Genomic DNA, 18638 nt, shown 5'->3' with positions numbered 1-18638 from the left:
ATTAAAAAAAAAAGTTTTACTTTTATCCTTCATGTTTTTTTTTTGGTTTTATTTTTGGTGTTTATGTCAGTAGTTATCACTTTCTGTACACTTTATGTTCTGTAATCTCTAAAATAAAACAAAAGAACCACACTGAAAAGAAGTGAAAATGAAATGCCATATCATGTGACCGCTCCATAAAAAGATATTCTTTATTCAAACGGCATGCGGTTCAGATCATTGCTCCGTCCGGATCGCTGAGCAGCAGAGAGAGTCGTCGACACTGCAGGGAAATAAAAACACTACCAGTCCGAGGCTGAAGCCGAGAGTTCTACTCGCTGGGAGCAGCGGCGAGCACGGCGTCCAGAGCGCTCTGCGCCTCTTTGATCTGCTGCTGCAGTCTCTGCTTCATGGCCTCGTTCTGTGCCTTCTTCAGCATGTCCTGCATGTCCCCGATGGCCGCACGGTAGCCCGGCGCGTTGTGAAACACCCTGATGGCCTTGTCGCCGCTGCACACCAGGAAGCGGCCGTTAATGTCAAATCTGAGGTCGGTGATCTCGGTGGCGTGGACGCCGCGCAGCTCCTCCTCCAGCCGGCCGCTGGCGGCGTCGTACATGGCCACGTCGCGGCCGTCGCTGACGGCCAGCACCCGGCCGTCCGGGGACAGCGCCACCCGGCTGCCGTCGGAGGACGAGCAGGGGACGGTCTTCAGCAGGTACGGGTCCTGCTGCTTCTTGTACTCCACGTCGGTGTTCCACAGCTTCCACGTGCCGTCTTTGGAGACCGTCACCATTCTGGCGGGGACCAGCGGAGAGAAAGGGTGTCAGGCGGAAGACCTAAGATAACTGCAGCACGCTGTTCGGCTGGTCTGGCGCCGCCCGGTGTTACCTGTGAGAGTTGTTGGAGAAGGCGAACGAATGGACGCCTGCAGAGTGGCCCTTCAGGTCGAAGGCTCGCGTCACCTCTCTGAACTCTCCTGTTTTCCCGAAGCAGACTTCCCACACCTTCACGTCCGGAGTGAAACCACAAGACGCCACGAACCTGAACGCAAAAACACACACACACACACACACACACACACACACAGGCATGGTTCCACATGAGTCGAGAATCAGAATCGGCTCATTTAGATTTAATGCTGGAGCTTCAAATGAACATGACGCTTCAAAGAAATGTAACTGAATTGCAAATGAGCATTTCAGAAACACAGAAAGCAGTTTTCAAACAAACAAACCCCCACTCTGATGTCACAGGTTTAATCAGTCGGGATGGAGAAGTGGGACGAACCTGCCACACGGGGAGATGGCAGCATAAGAATTGGTCATCTGGTTGGTGTTGATGGAGGCCAGCACTTCTCCTTTCAGGTCCCAGATGTGGATGCTGGTGTCAGTCGATGCGCTCATGATGAACTTACCTGCGAGATGAAAAACACAACACCGTACTTAGAGAAAGATAATTCAAGAAACTGACTCCAAACAGGACCTGCTCTTTACTGGAACTCTTTACTGCACAGAAAATAAGTCAACTCCCTCCAAAAATCTGTTTACAGTCATTTCTACATTTGTGATGTCTTTTGTGTGTGACTGCTCTGCTAAAAGTGTCCAGTGATATTCAGATGGCTGCAGACTCTGGTCAGTATTCAGTTCTGGTTCTACTGGATTTATCTGCAGCTTTTGACACAGTGGACCATAAACTCCTGTTACAAAGGCTGAACACTGACTTTGGAATCTCTGGAATGGTTCTAGAGTGGTTCTCTTCGTACCTGACCAATCGGACATTCTCAGTGTGTGCCAATAACATTTTGTCTGAAGCCACTCCTTTGGTGTATGGTGTTCCTCAGGGGTCAGTCTTGGGTCCAATTCTGTTTTTATTGTACATCAGCCCCATTGGCAAAATCATTCGCCATTTTAAACATGTGTCTTATCATCTCTATGCTGATGACATTCAATTGTACATTTCTTTTAAAGAGAGTGAGTTGCACAAATTGTCTGAGTTAATGGACTGTATCTCATGTATAAAGACTTGGCTTTCTGAAAACTATCTCCAGTTAAACTCGGAAAAGACTGAATCTTTGATAATTGCCCCTGAGCAGAAAATCCCTTTTATTAAGCGTCACCTTGGTTCTCTGGGCCCCTCTGTCCAGTCGAGCATCAGAAACCTCGGTGTCTGGTTTGACCAGTCCCTGTCTCTGGACAACCATTCAAGACTTTTGGTCAAAAATTGCTTTTATCATTTGAGAAATATTGCAAAGCTGAAGCCAGTTTTATCCGGCACTGATCTGGAGTTGGTGATTCATGCTTTTATTTCTTCTCGTTTAGATTATTGCAACTCTCTCTTCTCATGTTTTAACAAAAATGTTCTTAACCGTCTTCAGCTGGTTCAAAATGCCGCAGCAAGACTTTTAACGGGGTCCAGCAGATGGTCACACATCACGCCAGTTCTGTCTTCTCTTCACTGGCTCCCTATTAAATTTCGGATTGATTTTAAAATCCTAGTATTGACTTTCAGAGCCTTGCATGATCAGGCTCCTAAGTATCTTTGTGATCTGCTTCAAACGTACTCACCTGGCCGCTCGCTCCGCTCCTCAGACCAGAACCTCCTCATGGTACCAAAAACGCGTTTTAAAACTAGAGGAGATGTGTCCTTTCAGGCCGTGGCTCCAAAACTATGGAACGCCCTGCCTCTGTCCCTCCGTGTGGCTGATACAATTGACTCCTTTAAAAAGCAGCTGAAGACGCTTTTATTTAATCGGGCTTTTAGTTGACTGGACGTTTCTGATGCGATTGATTGGCTGTCTGTTCTTATCACGTTTATTTTGATATTGTTTTTATTTTTGTTTTTTGCACTATACAAATAAAGTTTATTATTATTATTATTATTTTAATCATAAACCTAACATTTAAACTGAGGAGCTGTGTACCAGTCTCTGCGATGCCAATGTTGAGGATGGGAGCTTTGTGCTTCTGAGGGAAATCCTCCGCTGCAGCTTTGAAGGTAAAAGTGCCGTCGTCCTTCTTCATCATCTTGAAGATCCGAATGGTGTCTCCGTTGGCCAGCCACGTGATGAACGCCCTGCAGGAGAAGAGAGGCGCTCTCAGTTCAGCGTACTGGTCAAGCTTTAACTGAACGAGCTGCGTTCAAAGAATTCACACACTTGGAGTCTGGACTGAAGCGGACCAGTGTCGCGTGATCCAGCTCCACGTTGGCTCTGAAACACTTGTGTTCCCGGTCCAGGAAGTCTTTGGTGCTCCAGATCCGGACGGTCCGGTCGTCTGCGCAGGACGCCAGGTATTTCCCATTACTGCTGAAATCGAGGCAAGTCACATTCCCACTGTGGCTCTGAAAAAAACAGGGAGACAAATTCACACACAGGCTGAAAATGAAAATAAATTCAACAGTCACTGTGTCTGGACCAAGGTGGACATGGGGCGTGGGGTCTGGGTGTTGGTGCGACACGTCGCGTTTACCTTCAGCGAGGATGCCAGCAGCGGATGGTTGAACGTGTGCTGCGAGGGTTTGTCTTTGCGGGCGCGCTGCTTCTCCTGCTTCTGCTTCTTGGATGGAGGGCCCTTCACAACATTCCCTTCAGCTGAGAGACAAACCAAAACATTTACATGACTATCACATATGGGCTTTGGTATTTTTTTGTTTTGTGTGTGTACTTGCGTGTGTGTCTGAGTTCCTCTTCATTGATTGACTTCTGATTACTTAAAAAACAACTACGGTGTTTTCTTTTTGATCTTACTGACTGAATAATAGATTTTTTTATGGCAAGAACATTAAGTGTAACAATGAAGTGATAAATAATCTTTTATACCTCAGATCTAGTGATGAGAACACAGTTAAGTCACAACAACACCTGTTGGTAAGATTATTTCTGACAAAACTAGTCAGTTTCCCAATTTTATCATAAGTCAGTGAGCTGATTTTCTTTCTGCCCGTAATAAATCCTTTTATCCAATCATTTATTTATTTTTTGCTTATTTTTTCAAAATCCAGTTTATTACACTGAACATGTAATGGTTTGATCACCGCCCGGTGCAGGGACGGACTGCCAGGAGAGATAAACCGTGAACTTCTGTCATCCAGAGTAATAAAACGGGATGACGCGACAATAAGCTACAGTCCCATTGGTCAGTGAAACAGCGGAGAGCTGAAAGTTTTAACGCTCGGTTTCGTGTTTGTGAACGCGACGGGGAACTTTGACAGATATCTCGCACACTGAGTGAACTGAATGAATGAATGAAGTGGGGGCGGGAGCCGCCGGTGAACCGATACCCCCCTCCCTCCCTCCCTCCCTCCCTCCGCCAGCTAGCTATAGAGTTACCTTAGCTCCTTACGGGCTCTTACCGGCAAACTCCGCGGCCTGCTCCGTTTCCTCCTGGATCTCCTCCTTCCGTTTGCCCACCGCCAGCGCCACCAGCACTACCAGCGCCCCCAGCAACAGAGTCAAGGCGACCAGAGCGGCTAACTCCATGTTGAAGCTGTCTGCCACGTACTTTTACGGCGCTAAAGGTTCACTGCACGACGCGCCGGGAGCACTGCGCATGCGCATCAGCGGTGGTCGGGAAGCGCCGCATTCACGTACCGCGGATGAAGTCGGAGAATCTCTCATCAAACGAGAAAAAGTCTGCGTAAAAAGATATGTTCAACATTATCAATAAAAATTAATTGAATCTAAATCCCCAAATTATTAATAAAAGAGGAAATATCTGTAGATTAGTGTGTAAAATGCGTGACTTCATAGGAGTAGTCAGTGTTATTCCCTTTTGTCCCATGTTCTGTCAATGCACCACAAACTCTTAACACAGTCTATACCGCCCCCTAGCGCTCAGGAGCGGTAAGGGGAATAATAAAGCTTTTCTATTCTATAAGATTAATTTCTGTCTTCAACAATAATTCACTTCATCATGAAATATTTTTGAACTCTCAATTACATCTGCCACACGGACGAAAATATTTTAAAGTAAATCATGTAAGTTCCTCAAAAAAGGTCGTAGTTCAAAAGAAATCAAAAGCAAGTCTTCAGAGAATATAAGAAATTAAGGTATGACAAGTTCTGTGAGAACTTCAGCTTTTCCACTCACAATAAAGGGTTATGGGTGGGGCCAGTCTAAAGCAAATGTCAGTTTGTTTCCTGAAATGTTTGCACACCATTCACACACAATTACGGGGAAATATTGAAATCACCCCTAAATGTATTACAATCCACTTCAACACCTAAGAAAACTGAAAACCCCTTTGATGATTAAACATTGTCTTTGTAAGAGCAGAATTTACAGACAAATCACTGAAAACAGTAAATTTTAGTGAAAAGCATGAGATCAGAAATGTAATTAACTCTCCCCTTTTGTTACAGTTGAACTACCAAGGTGTGTACATATCACTTCTTTTAAAGCAAAAATGTCTTGTTCACTAATTGTCATATAAGTACATACTGTTAATCTTAACACACCAACTACAGTACTCCGACACCAAGGAGCAACAACCTACAAAAAAATTACTTCTGGAAGAGTTCATTGTTTTTGTTCTCACATCCCAAAACTCAGTTTTTATTCATTCAAAACTGACCATAAAAAGAAATTAATTTTTCACAAGAACAGATGATTACTGACAACGGTGACCAGTTATAATAAAACAGCCTAAAGATGATTTATTGTTGTGTTGACAACACAAAAAAAAGAAAAAAGGCTCAAATCAGGGTGCAAGTAAAAGACATTAAAGCAAACGGAATCCCTTCTTTGCCGTGAAATTTCTCCAGGCAGCACATGAAGGGTTGAAGTGTGAGAGTCTGATACTTTTGCCTTGTGGCCCGGTCTACTGCAGCAGTGACGGATCTGAACGAGGGAGGTGTGCTGTGCGCGTACTAAACTCACCGTGCGCACACGGGTCAGTGTTGCCACCAGCTGAAAGGAGCTCCAGTAAGATGTCGGATTCTCAGTGCCTGGAAGTAAAGAGAGGAGGTAGTCTGGCGCGCGCGCACGCGCACACACACACACGTCAGGATTTGAAAGATTACGAGAAAACATGAGATTCATTTCACAGGCATGTTGTTGAAGGGTTGGCTTTGGTTTGTCAGAGTAGTCGTCCTCATCTCAGCTGGTCACATCAGAGTTGACAAAAAAAAAATAAAAAAAAATAAAATAAAAGCAAAAAGGCCATCCACAGGAGGACTCAGGGAATGCTTGCAATGACACAGTATGAAACAATAAAACAAGGATCTGCACACACACTACATTAAGACATTTTACTGAGTTGCCCTTCAAGTGCAGAAGCACGTGGTTCATGTTCAGGGTCTGAGAGCCGCTTACAAAAATAATTTAAACGCAAACGTCTTGCAACTTTCACGCCGCAGCCTGTGTCCTTCCGAGCGGCTGAGGACTCCACTGCGCTCGCACGCATTCCGAGAGAGCGCTCGACGAACAAACCGGCGAGCGCTTCACGTAGAAAAATAAACGTTTGAGGCTGAGGCTCCGCGTCTCTTGTCCGACTCGGCGTTCTCCTTAAGACGAGCCGAGAGAGTGTGAGTGTGTGTGTGGGAGGGGCGGGAGGACAAAGGACTTTGGATATGCTTCTGTTCAGGACCGAACACTTGTCTCTTTTTCAAGTACAGTTCATGGTGGCCGCTGCTACATTCCCCTCGCCGGGTTTGGAAGTCGTCCCGGAGGCGTCGGCTCGTTTCCATCTCCTCTGCGGATACGGCGCTCCGGGGCCGGCTCGGCCCACCGGAGCAGGGGGAGACGGCTGAGGGCACGGCGCCGGAGGCCCGGCTGCAGGAAGGAGGGGGGAGGGGGGAGGGGGGGGGGGGGGGGGGGGGGGGGGGGGGGGGGGGGGGGAGAGGGGGGGTGTTGGGCCAGATTAGCTTTGGCGCCGACGACAGGTTACTTCTTCTTGTTGAGTAGCCGATGTCCTCGCCGAGAACGGCCGGACGACTTCGACCCGGCGCCGATGGAGAAGGAGGGGGTCGCTGGAGGCCCTGGTGAGAAAACCAAGAGAAGACGTTCAGTACGCAGAAATAGAGTGTCTGTTTTTTATCCAAGTTACAATTCATACATACAATGAGAAACACCCACTGAATCGACCACTTTTGGCTCATTTTACTCTCTCCAGGCGTTCAGACGCGCCACAGAGAGCAGGGTCGCCGACTTACCGAAGGGACCGGCGCTGAAACCTTGGATTGGAGTTCCAGGACTCCCGAAGGGGCTTGGACCCAAAGCAGCAGGCTGACCGAAGGACGGCGTGGGCGTCCCTGCAACGATCCAGCAGAGGTTAGCGACTAGAAACATGATTCAAATTAGTTGCTAATGCAAGATTATCTGCAAGCGTCCATCAATCAGCGATTAACTTCCAAACATCATCTGTTCAGTCTTTACAGATCAACGAAAGCCTCGTTCTCTCACCAAAAGCAGGTTTATCAGCAGCGGCGGCGCCGAAGTTGAAGCTTCCCATCTGTGGAGCGGGACTGTTGGAAACCGGCGTTCCAAACTGAGGGACCGCCATGCCGCCGCTGCCGCCGAAGTTAAAGCCGGCGGTGGCCGGCTGGGCCGGGCCGGCCGGGTTCGGCTGGGGAGCGGCGCCGCCGAACGTGAAGGTGGAGGAGGGGGCGCTCTGAGCCTGCGTCGCCGCGCCGAAGCTGGGCGGCGCCGCGGGCGCGGCAGAGGGAGCCGTGGTGCCGCCAAAAGCGAAGCCGGTGGAGGCGGCCCCGAAAGTGGGTTTGGCCGGCGTCCCGAACGTGGTCGCCATGGTGGCAGCGGTCGATCCAAAGGTGAACGGGGTGGGTGCGGCTCCGGGGGCGGGGTTAGGCGCAGGCGTGGATGCCGCGCCGCTGTTCCCAAAGGTGAAGGGTTTCTGCGGCGCTGCTGCTGAGCCGAACGTCGACGAGGCGGCGGGAGCGTCGAACGGCATCTTTCCAAAGGCGATGGTGGACTGCGTGGCGGTGGCGGCGGCGGTGGAGGTGGAGCTGGCCATGGCGAAGCCTCCAAAGGAAGCCGTGGTCGTGTTGGCGGCGGGTGCCGTCTGGCCGAAGGCAAACACCTTCTGAGCGGCGGCCTGAGGGTCCGGCTGTGTGGCACCGAACGTGAAGGGGGCCTGGCTGGAGGACGTGGCGGCGGCAGCAGCGGGGGCGGGGGCGGCAGCGGCGGTGGGGGCGGCGGCGGCTGGAGCCAATGAGGAGGTGGTGGTGGTGGAGGCAGCTCCAAACTGGAACGTGCTCCCTGCGTTTGGAGCCTGGACCGACGCTGCGCTGCTGCTGCTGGTGGAGGAAGGCGCGGACCAGGCTCCAAAGAGAGACTTGACAGTAGGCGCGGCGGTGGGCTGCGTGATGGCGGCGGAGGCCGCGGAGGGCGTGGCGCCGAGGGGGTTGGTCAGCCCGGCGAACGGAGACGGCGCGGCGGTGCTGCTGCTTGTGGACCCGCCGAACATGGAGGCCGCGGTGCTCGAGGGGACTGTAGTCGCGGCGTCGGTGCTCGTGATCGACGACGGCTGCCCGAAGGCGGCGGCCGCCGGGGGCGTCGCCGAACACGGGCTTGAAGGTGGGAGCGGCGGTCGTGCTTTCTGAAGTGGACGTAGCTGAAGATGACGAGGTGGTGTTGACGGAGAAGATGGGCTTGAAGCCTGAGGGGAGCAGGGGGTTGGTGCTGCTGGCGCTGGCGGAGGCGGTGACGGGGTTGGAGGCTGAAGAAGCGGCGGCGGCGCTGATCTGAGGGGTGATTCCAAACAGGCTTCCTCCGGCCGCTGCCGGGCTGCTGCTGCTGGCGGCGGCTTTAGAGGCCTGACTCAGCACCTGAGCAAAGGCCGAAGGCTTCTCCGCGCCTGCAGGTGGAGGCTGGGGGGGCTCCGACGCTGTCGACGGGTTCAGGGCGGAGCTGCTGGGGGGTGCGGGTGTCGTCGATGCAGAGACTGCAAATATGACATCCGGAGAGGAAAACATGTAAGAAACAGAGAAGCATGAGACACACTGGACGCTGTCCAGGAGGAGTCAGAGAGCAGACCTGCGGTGGTGCTGGTGGAGGGGGTGGAGCTCGCAGGAGGGATGATCTTCATTTTCAGAGCCTCCAGCAGAGGGTTGGCGGCTGCAGAGGAGCTGCTGCTGCCCGGGCTGGGATCCAGGTTGATCACTGGGATGGTGGAACTTGAGTTTGTGGGAAGGGGAGCAGCGAGGAGGCTGCTCAGGGTGATGGAGGAGGAGGAGGCGGCGGCAGCAGCAGCCGTGGTGGAGGCAGCAGCCGGGGTGGATGTGGTGGCTGGAGGGGAAGCTGGCTTCTCTGGCTCTGGAGCTGAACGAGAAGAAACGCAGATAAAGGTCATCTCAGCTCAGCTTTCATGTGAAGCTTGTTGGAGACGGATCGTCTTCTCACCCGGCGTCTCCAGGACCTTCTGGATTTTACTGATGCCCGCCTTCTTCTCTTCGTCCAGATCTTTCACGGTGATGGTGTAACCCAGCTCAGGCGGCGGCGGCTGCAGAGTGACCCCGACAGGAAAGAAAAATCAAGAAACCTGCAGGTGAACGCACAAGCGATTCCAGTGCGATGCTGCGGCGCCGCTCACCAGAGAGATCTGATCGTCCCGGAGGCTGGACACCAACGGGATCTTCCTCTTTCTCTTCCCACCACTGCCAGCAGAGGCTGAGGAGGTAAGGACCGGGACGCTGGGGGCTGGAGTCACCTTAGCTGCAACATAACGACATTACAGACGATAAAACTACGTCCTGCTACAGAGAAAATCTGTATCTAGTCAAGTAGAATTCATTGATAAAACAAAACGGAGCAGTTGCACAGCAATATGATCAGAAGAGTTTGTATCCTCCACACGAGCTAACGATCTGAAGACATCTGAACTCATGACAACTTATTTAAATGACATAGTAAACTGAGGATAAGGAGTTGTGACCTGCAGGGGGCGCACTCCGACTGTAAGCTGTGTCACTGTTCACTTAAAGAGGGGAAAAAGGTAAACAGTGATAACACTTACAAGTAGTAGGAGCCTTGTCGGAGGCTGTGTGGTCTGATCTCACTGAGGATGCGGAGCTGGGAGACTGTCCGTCGTCCTCTCTGCATAAAACAGCCGGTCATGAACCGCAACATCTGGAAAAACGCTGCTGACCGTCTACCGGCGGAGCCGTACCTGGGCCGTTTGGACGATCCCTCCGGAGTCTGACAGCGAGACGAACCGGGGCTGGACAGAGGCGAGCTGGGGGCCGACGGCCTCTTCCACTGTCGAGTCAAACGGAAAGCTTCAGCACGTGACTTCGGCTCCACGGGGAAGACCTGCGCCGATCTGCTGCCACTCACCTGGCCGAGGCCCAGAGACGAGCTGTACGAGCTCTGGATGGCGTTCCTCCTGGATCCCAGTGTCCCTCTGGGGGCGTGGGCGCCACTTCCAGAGCTGATGGAGGAGGTGCGAGACCTCTTCATGATGGACTCATCCGCCAGGGAGGCCAAGCCTCTCTTCAAGCTTCCTGGCCTGAACATGAGAAAAACAGAGAGCCGTGTTTACCTTCACTCAGAACCACACTAGACCATCATCCCTTCTTCTCAAAGTGGATTTACACTCATGGATTATTCTGCAACGCTGCAGACTCTCAAAAGAACCATGGTGACTGTGTGAGGTGAACAACTCACTTAGGAACCAGCTGTGATGGAGTCCCATTGGGCAGCAGAGGCTCAAACGCCGAGTGTGCGCTTCCCCCGCTGTCATTACGCCTTTACACAGCAAGACAGAGAATGAGAACGAATGAGAACGAGAAGCGAGACAAATCACACGTCAATAATCTGAATCCATTCATACAGCCGTGGAAAGACAGCCAGTGATCCAAAGCCCCCATGAGCAACTCTGTTGCCAAATTATTCCCACTGTCGGGATTTTAGGTGTTTATCTGAAAAATGTCTCAGACCTGATGTGACTAAAGCGCATCTCAGACTAAACACAGATGTAGCCGGTCGGAGCCCGCTTCGGTTCCACACCTTCGCTTGCTTCTCTGATCAGCCACAAAGCTCCTGTCCTCCTCTTCCACGTCTCTCTTGCGGCTTTCCCTCAACACCCTGAGGACACTTTCCCTGGAGCAGGGATCAGCAGGGGGCCTCGAGAGACCTGCGCAACTCAGATGCTCCATGCTGAAGGGGGGAGTAGAAGCAGCGCAGATTCACATGAAGAAAAAAAGAAAAAAAAAAACATATGGACTTGTTAGATGTTGATATTCTGTTTGCAAATATAGAAACAGTTTTGCAGCTTTGCACATTGGTGATATCGTCAAACAAAGGAGCTTCTATTCACCCATGAGAAATGCTGTTTGCACAGTAATATCAAAAATTATGTCATGCCCTCCGTCTTGGTGTCTCATCAGTTCAGCTTCATTTCTGATACACTTTCAAAGATTGTATACTCTCTTCAGTAATTGCCATTAATTTATGGCCGACATTTACTACTGCCGATAAGAGTCTCTACCAGGTGGACAGGTCAGCTGAAACTGCACTGTATGGGGCTAAATAGCGAAATGTGGCTCCAGAGCTGCAGGTCGCAGACCTCTGGTTTGGTGGGTTTTCAAATCAGAGTGAAATGGAATATTATCAACATACAGAGGTGACATTTTAATCGTCTGCTTATAAACATCAACACAGGAGCCATTTGTGATTTCAAAAAAAAAAAAAAAAATCATTGCATATGGCAGTTTTACAGACTCACACAAACGTCAGTATTCTTCATTCTTTTCCAGATTCCCACTACAAAAAAAACAAAAAACACTGGAGGCACAGGACATTTTACCTGGGAGTGCTGTGGTCCGGCCTGGCAATCTTCACCGTCACCGGGCTGAGGGCCGCGGAGGAGTTACGAGGACTGAGGACATTCTTCTTACTGAAGCCGTCCCACTTGACGGGAGGCAGAACTCCCACAGACGACACCCCAGGCTGCTGCAGGGGGTAGTGACGCTGTGGGGTGATGGTGAAGCGTCCCACTGTGCCCACAGGCTCCCTGCAGGGAGGGGAAGCAAACGGTTAATTCATAACCCTGCTTCCTAAAACATAACTTTCACATCTGACTTATCAGTAAGAAAGACTGAAGTATTTAGTTTACTACTATTGGGGGCTACAGGACATTTAATGGTAATTTACATGCAATATTAGTACAGATGATGTGCTTGCTAAACAGGCTTTATAATGAAGTTATTCCTCTGCAAAACAAAAACTGGACTTGGTATACAAACATCTGACTAAAGACAGGAAAATGTTTCCATCTATTTCAGTGACGACATTTGCTTTCTTCAGCTCACTATATTAGAGGGTTCTTCATGTCTTTCTGTCAACATTTGAGTCAGTGTCTGCCTGTGTGGGACTTTGTAAACAAGAGGAAAACTGATGGATTCGTAAGTTTTAAGCCATCAGTTCCATCGTTTGTACAGGAAAACACAGAATAAGCAGTTTTCTGTTATTGCTTTTCGTTTTCAGGCTTGTTCTTTGAGGCAAAACGGTTTTCCGTCATTCGCATTTGACTACAGCTGATTCAGGAATGCCTCTCAAGATGAATACATGAAGTAAAGAAGAGTTGTATGACAGAAAGTCTACTTTATTAATCTAGTAAATGACTTCAAACTGTAAAAACACTCAAAATCTAACTGTTTTGAAACCTGTTCAAACGCTGTTCAGTCCAGATGAATTAGCTGAGCATTAGCACCCCCCAGTAGCCTGGCGATAAAAACATACCCAGCGAAGGAGAGCCTCCTGATGGGGGTGGGCACCGCATGGTTGGGTCTGGAGAGCCTCTCCCGCAGCTGCTCTCGGGGGTTTCGGACCGCTCTCGGCCTCCCGGTCTCGGCGGTTGGACTGTCGTGCTTCCCGATGTAACTGCCCATGAGGAAATCCTGGGGGCTGAAATAAAAAGAGCCGCCGGGCTGAACTTCCCTCCGATGTATTCCGCCCCTGTTTCTGGACAGTCCTCCTGCCTCCCGGAGCTCGGCTCTGTTGGCACCACTTTTCGTCCTCCCCGCGGCGGCCACTGGCGCACCGCTCACCCCGGAACCCCACAACCAGCGGCGGAGCGCGGCGGGGACGCTCAGCCCAGCCCGGGGCTTCTGGCCTAGCCTGGCGGGAAGAGGCTCTCTGCTGTGGTAGAAACACGCAGCGCAGCACGCGGCGAGGATCAACGTGGCGTAAAGAAACGAAGGCGCGTAGTAAAAAGTGAGGAAGAAGAGGGTTAAAGCGGCGAGCAGCAGTAAACGTTTCTCTTTAGGAGACATGGCAGCAGCGCGCCGCCGCACCACTCTCATATCCCATCATGCGGTTCTTCTCAAACTGAATCTTCTTCGGAGGAGCGTCGGTGTCCTCATTCAAACGTCAACGCTCACCAGCGCCCCCCGCCGACCGAAGCCGTTCACGCACTTCACAATATCTAGATTGCTGTCATTGTTTTATATGATTACTATTTATTGTTCAGTTTTTTTTTCTTCTTTTACAACTCTTCTACTTATTTACTGTCCACGGGCTGCTGTTACGGTTCAAACTGTTGAACAAATAGCAGAATATCTGGACACCTGGACACTTCACCAGTCCATCACTGGACAAACACAGAGACAGACAACCACATGCTTACATTCACACCAATTACTGTAACCTCATATGCATGCTTTTGACTGTGGGAGGAAACCACTTAGGGAAAAGTCACATGCAAATATTTCTAACAAGTAAAGCAAAAAACGACTAATTTCTCATCATTGCCTAACACAGCCAATGAAGGCACAGGTCCTTAGTCTGACACTTAACAAAATGTCCACAACTAAACAGTGAAGAGGTCCAGGAAGGACTCGTTGAGGAAAATATAAACGTCATGTGTTATTAGATGTAGGTAAGACACAAGGAGTATCTCAGCATGCTTGTTATGCAGGATGATGAGATGGTGACATATGTAAGAGGTAGAGTCCACAATGTTTGACGTGGCTTATCGTTTACTATTCTGTATGCACCCAAAGAACATGAAAACTCACCACAGACATGCTCTTTTCAGAATTTAATTGTGTTCATCCATCTGCTGTACTTCTTCATGTGCAGGGTCGCAAGGCGCTGGAGCCGATGGCACGGTGCTCCCTGGACAGGCCACCAGTTCATCACAGGACATTTAATTTCTATTCATCTGATACGTCCCCTGCAAATTAAGCTTTTAGACACAAAATCTGTGTGAGGTGATGAAGTCCAAATAAATTCTCAGAGGTAGTGAGTTGAGGTTATTTCACCTTGTCAGGACAGAAACCACAGACTGTTCCCTGAACTTGTTTATTTGTGCAAGCATGAACGTCTTCTGTTGTTATGTGCAACGATGTATGTAGAAAAGAGCAAATGCAGCAAAATGATTGTACACACCAGCAGAAGTTATACCCTGACATCAATAGAAAGGAACAGAAAGAAGCTTGGTTACAAATTTTTCAGTTTGGAGGTTTTCTCTTGAACGATACGGAGTTGTTCCAGCTCGAGAGCCACAGTCAGTCATGTCTCAATATTTTAAAGTGCACACAGACTCAACGGCCATCCTCCTCAGATTCCTCAAAACAGGCTCTGTCCTCATTTTCTAAAACAGGCCTTCTTGCTCAGCCGCTGTGTGTCGGTCCTTCGCGCTGAGCAGAGACATTTGGACTTCGAAGGTCTTGTCGAATGCACTGTAGTCCACACGGAACGCTCCTTTCTCCAGGGAGATGCACGACTCGAAGCGGTGGCCCCACAGGACCTCGTCCTGCGTGTAGGAGGTCCTCGCCTGGCACGTCATACCTGCAGTGAGACGGGGGGGGGGGGGGGGGGAGCAGCAGCCTTCATGACACTTTTTCCACATGAAACCTTATTTTTCCAGCTTCTACCATCTCTTTGTAAATACATAAAAGGCAGGACCAACCTGACGCCTCCACGATGCCTTCCAGGATGACAATAATCTCGAAGGTCTCTCTCTTCAGACGCTGGGCTCCCACCTCCCAGAACGGACTGCTCTCACTAATGATGTGCGTGATGGTCTGGGCTCCACCAGGAGCAGCCGGTCCCCCCCGGTGTCGTAGCCCAGGTTGATCTCGGACTGCTCCAGGGGGATGAACTCGCCCTCCTTGGTCTGCCTGGACTTGATGAGCTTGGCCCGGATCTTGGCGTCCACCATGTGGCTGGCTCTCAGGTCCCCGATGCGGAAGAGCATGCAGAGCTTCCCGTCCCGCTCGCAGACCACGCAGTGCTTGCTGAAGATGAGCGTCTGCGCTCTTCTGCTGCGGCCGGGAGATCTTGACGAACATGCAGCCGACCATCAGGGCGTCGATGATGGAGCCGAGGATGGACTGCGCCATCAGGATCACCGCCCCCTCGGGACAGCTGGCCGTCACCATCCTGGAGCCGTACCCGATGGTCCGCTGGCTCTCCAGGGACAGCAGCAGGGCCGACAGGAAGCTGTCCACGTTTTCAAAGCACGGCCGCCACTCGGGGTCACGGACGTGCACGATGTCGTCGCGCAGCCAGGCACCCAGGAAGTAGATCCCCCCGAAGACCACCCACGTGAAGATGTAGCACGCCGTGAGACCAGGAGGAACCAGCGGTACGGGAGGTCCACCAGGGTGGTGAAGATGTCCGAGAGGAAGCGGCTCTTGTCTGCGATGGGGCCCAGGTTGACCTGGCACTTGCCGTCCTTGGCGACGTAGCGCTGGCGCTGGTTGCTGGTGATGACCTGTATGGAGGGCTCGTCCCCCAGCAGCTTGCAGCGCTTCTTGTGGCTTTTGGCGACGTGGAGCCTCTCCGTGGCCGAGATGGAGCCGCCGCTGCAGGTGGAGCCCCTGGACTGCCACCTGGAGCTGAAGCGTTTGAGGTGTCTGCCGCGCCGCGAGCGCTGGCGTTTCGGGGTCTCCTCCGCCGGTTCAGGAGACGCCGCCTTGACGGCGTGCTGCGGGGGTAAGCCTTGAAAGGACAGACTGCAGGGACTCTGGGCCTGCGAGGGGGGCTCCTCCTCGGCCGGGGACAGCGATGAGCCGTTCACGTGGCTGGAGTTGAGGATGGGAAGGGGTCTTCTTGTGATCATCATGGGGACAACAGTGGATTTCACCACAGCATGAAAGAAACAATGAACACCCGTGACAACATAAGCAACTGCGGCTGGCTCCTGGGTTGACCCGTCGCAGTGATGGGGTCAACTCTGGATAGCCTGCGCTGGCCGCCGCAGATCTTCGACTTTATATGACTTTATACTTTATATGAAAGCACTGTTGGTTTCCAGGTGAGAGGTTGTACCTTGTGTAAGCAGGGGGGGAAATGTATGGCCTCTGATGGAGGTGTGGCCGTCAGGCCAGCAGGTGTTTGGTCACCAGCGCCCTGGTGGAGGTGGGGGGGGGTGGAGCTCCTGCGAGGTCGGACTCCTGACCCAGCTCCGGGCGTGACTGTTGCTCTGACAGGTCCTGCAGGGCCTCTCTGCTGCAGATCACAGTGGGAGAGCATCGCTCACATCGTCAGGGTGTGGCTCGCCGTCCGAGGTCGGCCTCTGCTTTGGAGCAAAGATCAGGCCTTTCACTGGGCAACAGAGGATATGCAAGTTTCTTTTCTCTGGCTCCAGCAATACCTCTGATCATTTTGGCAAGCGTGGTGCGTGCTACGCCCTTTATTACATTCTCCATGTGGGTGGAGATAAACCGGCATCAATCAGTCATTGAATCACAAAGAGCGTTGGGATTGTTGTCATAGTTCACCAGGAGGACGTTTACCTCCACGTCTGCCAGAGGTGTGGTACACATGTCTGCAGTAACACAACCGTCTCAATTAAAAGCCGAACACTGGAACATTTTCCTCACATGAAGCTGAGATTGCTTCACGCTTCAGGCTCATCAGCACAGCACCAGGCCCTCATCAATCACAAGTGGGCTGATCAGCGGTTTGTAGTCACCCTGCATTTATACACATGGAGGGATTATCGCTAATCCTGAAAATTAATCCCAGAAACACCAAGGAAACCCGGTGGATTGAAAAAGATTACTGACTGTACTTGACTGAAGGCTTAGTGGACGCATTGTCCAGATGTGGCCAAATGAAGTGAACCCTTAAGACAATCTTTTCACGGTGGCATCGCTCCACCGCTTCACCACGTTCAGAGAATAGAATCTGGAAAAAAAAACTGTGCTTTTGCTGAAAGTTGCTGAACAACGAAATGAACTGAATCAAGCTGATGATTTTCATTCATTTTCATCATAGTTTGTTTAATTGAAGCATAAATTCAAGAAGTGTGACAAAATACAGATTTCAATTAACTTCTGCTGATTAATCTGATCATCTGAGCTGAGCATCAATCCACAGTCAGTATTATTATAGAATGGTTATTTAATATCTATTGGTAAAATAATGATGACTCAGCACAAAATAATTTGAAGGAAAACATGTGTCCCCATAGGGAACAGTCATGGTTTTGGATTTATACTTGTATATCATGTAGCAAAAACTCTCAATTATAAACTAGAGAACAAATTTTTTTAACTCATTTCAGTCTTTTTGTTCAGGTGGAAATACCTGGAGTTACAATAACCACAATGAAAGACTGTAAACTTTTTAGTATTGTCTTATTTCTTGGGTACAAGATCCACATCATTACCATCTATTAAGATTACAATAGACTAAAAGTTCTATTTTGGACTTTTGGATGGATTTTAAACTTTTGATGTAACTTTAGATTCTGGATAGTTTTTAGTTCAACGATTAAAATAAGATGTCAGCGAAAGATAAACAGGAAGGAGCGTAGTTTTAAAATGATCTGACAGGTGCAGACACAGAGAAATCATAGAAAACACCTAAAAAATAGCAAACATCACAGCTTTCATGTCTGTAAATACACAGAAATAGAAATGCTATTCACTAAGAAAAATTCACTTTTATCTGCAGAACAGAAAAAAAAACCCCACATACCTCTGTGAAGCACACTTACAGGAAGTATCTGCATGCAGACTGAAACTTCCTCTCAGTCAGCGGTCTGATGGAGTGAGAGGTGGCAGAGCTGCGGTGACTCTCCAGATGTTCACACCCACCCCCACCCCACCACCCCCACCCCACCACCATCCAACATGCTACCCAGAGCACACAGTGCAATCAACGTTCTGCCATGCTTCCAGCTTTTCGTGTCAGAGCTCCAGTCTAAAAACAGCCTGACGTGGTGATTTGTTCTTGATTTTTACTCCTTTAAAACGATGCTGAAATATCAGCTCAGTGACATTTGACCTGAAAACATTATTGTTATGACTGTAATGCTGTTTATTCGTAATCTTTATCATAACCTTGTTTCAGACTTACAGCTGCGTGGTTGAGCCTAGTTAGATGACGGCACGCAGCAAACATTAACACGGCAAATAATCCAAAATACAAAGTGAATTTTACTGTTTTTATCACTTTACTGCAAAGACTCGTTAAGATTAAGTTACCTGCACTTTGAGGGCAAAACTGAATGGCTTACCGAGTTTTGATTAGAAAAATGAAGTGAGAGTTTTCCATCGTGTTTGAAGCCGTTTAAGAGTAGTAAACATACATTAAAAAAAAAATGCACTAGATAATGTGAAGTAATAGTATAATCATGTTATTCATGTTCGCAAAGCTCACAAAAATCATGGAAACTCAATGGCTTGCAAAAATTCAACAGGTCAACTGATATATTGTCATGTCTATATGTAAATGCTCAGAAACAAA

At 49.9% G+C, this 18638-nt stretch overlaps 2 protein-coding genes and 1 pseudogene across 2 annotated transcripts; all 3 read right to left on the bottom strand.

The window, feature by feature from the left end:
* Positions 1-161: 161 nt before the first annotated feature.
* On the bottom strand, positions 162-4500 carry tbl2 (transducin beta like 2). Its single transcript, XM_030101677.1, has 7 exons — positions 4330-4500; positions 3447-3568; positions 3134-3318; positions 2900-3051; positions 1267-1393; positions 868-1020; positions 162-773 (listed from the first exon to the last, which is right to left on the bottom strand). The coding sequence occupies exons 1-7, from the start codon at positions 4454-4456 to the stop codon at positions 311-313; spliced, it is 1329 nt and encodes a 442-aa protein (XP_029957537.1). The 5' UTR covers positions 4457-4500; the 3' UTR covers positions 162-310.
* A 1101-nt stretch (positions 4501-5601) lies between these two features.
* pom121 (POM121 transmembrane nucleoporin) lies at positions 5602-13249 on the bottom strand. The gene is given in 14 exon segments (XM_030101670.1): positions 5602-6955; positions 7130-7228; positions 7380-8484; positions 8486-8877; positions 8970-9254; positions 9336-9435; positions 9526-9647; positions 9949-10028; positions 10102-10190; positions 10269-10440; positions 10599-10679; positions 10941-11090; positions 11740-11946; positions 12675-13249. Coding segments are annotated over 14 exon segments (3540 nt in total). The 5' UTR covers positions 13238-13249; the 3' UTR covers positions 5602-6860.
* A 739-nt stretch (positions 13250-13988) lies between these two features.
* Positions 13989-17929, bottom strand: LOC115395965 (G protein-activated inward rectifier potassium channel 3-like; annotated as a pseudogene).
* Between the last annotated feature and the right edge of the window lie 709 nt (positions 17930-18638).

The sequence above is a fragment of the Salarias fasciatus genome, chromosome 10, assembly GCF_902148845.1.
Source record: "Salarias fasciatus chromosome 10, fSalaFa1.1, whole genome shotgun sequence".
NCBI lineage: Eukaryota > Metazoa > Chordata > Actinopteri > Blenniiformes > Blenniidae > Salarias > Salarias fasciatus.
This window is presented reverse-complemented; position numbering and strand designations above follow the sequence as displayed.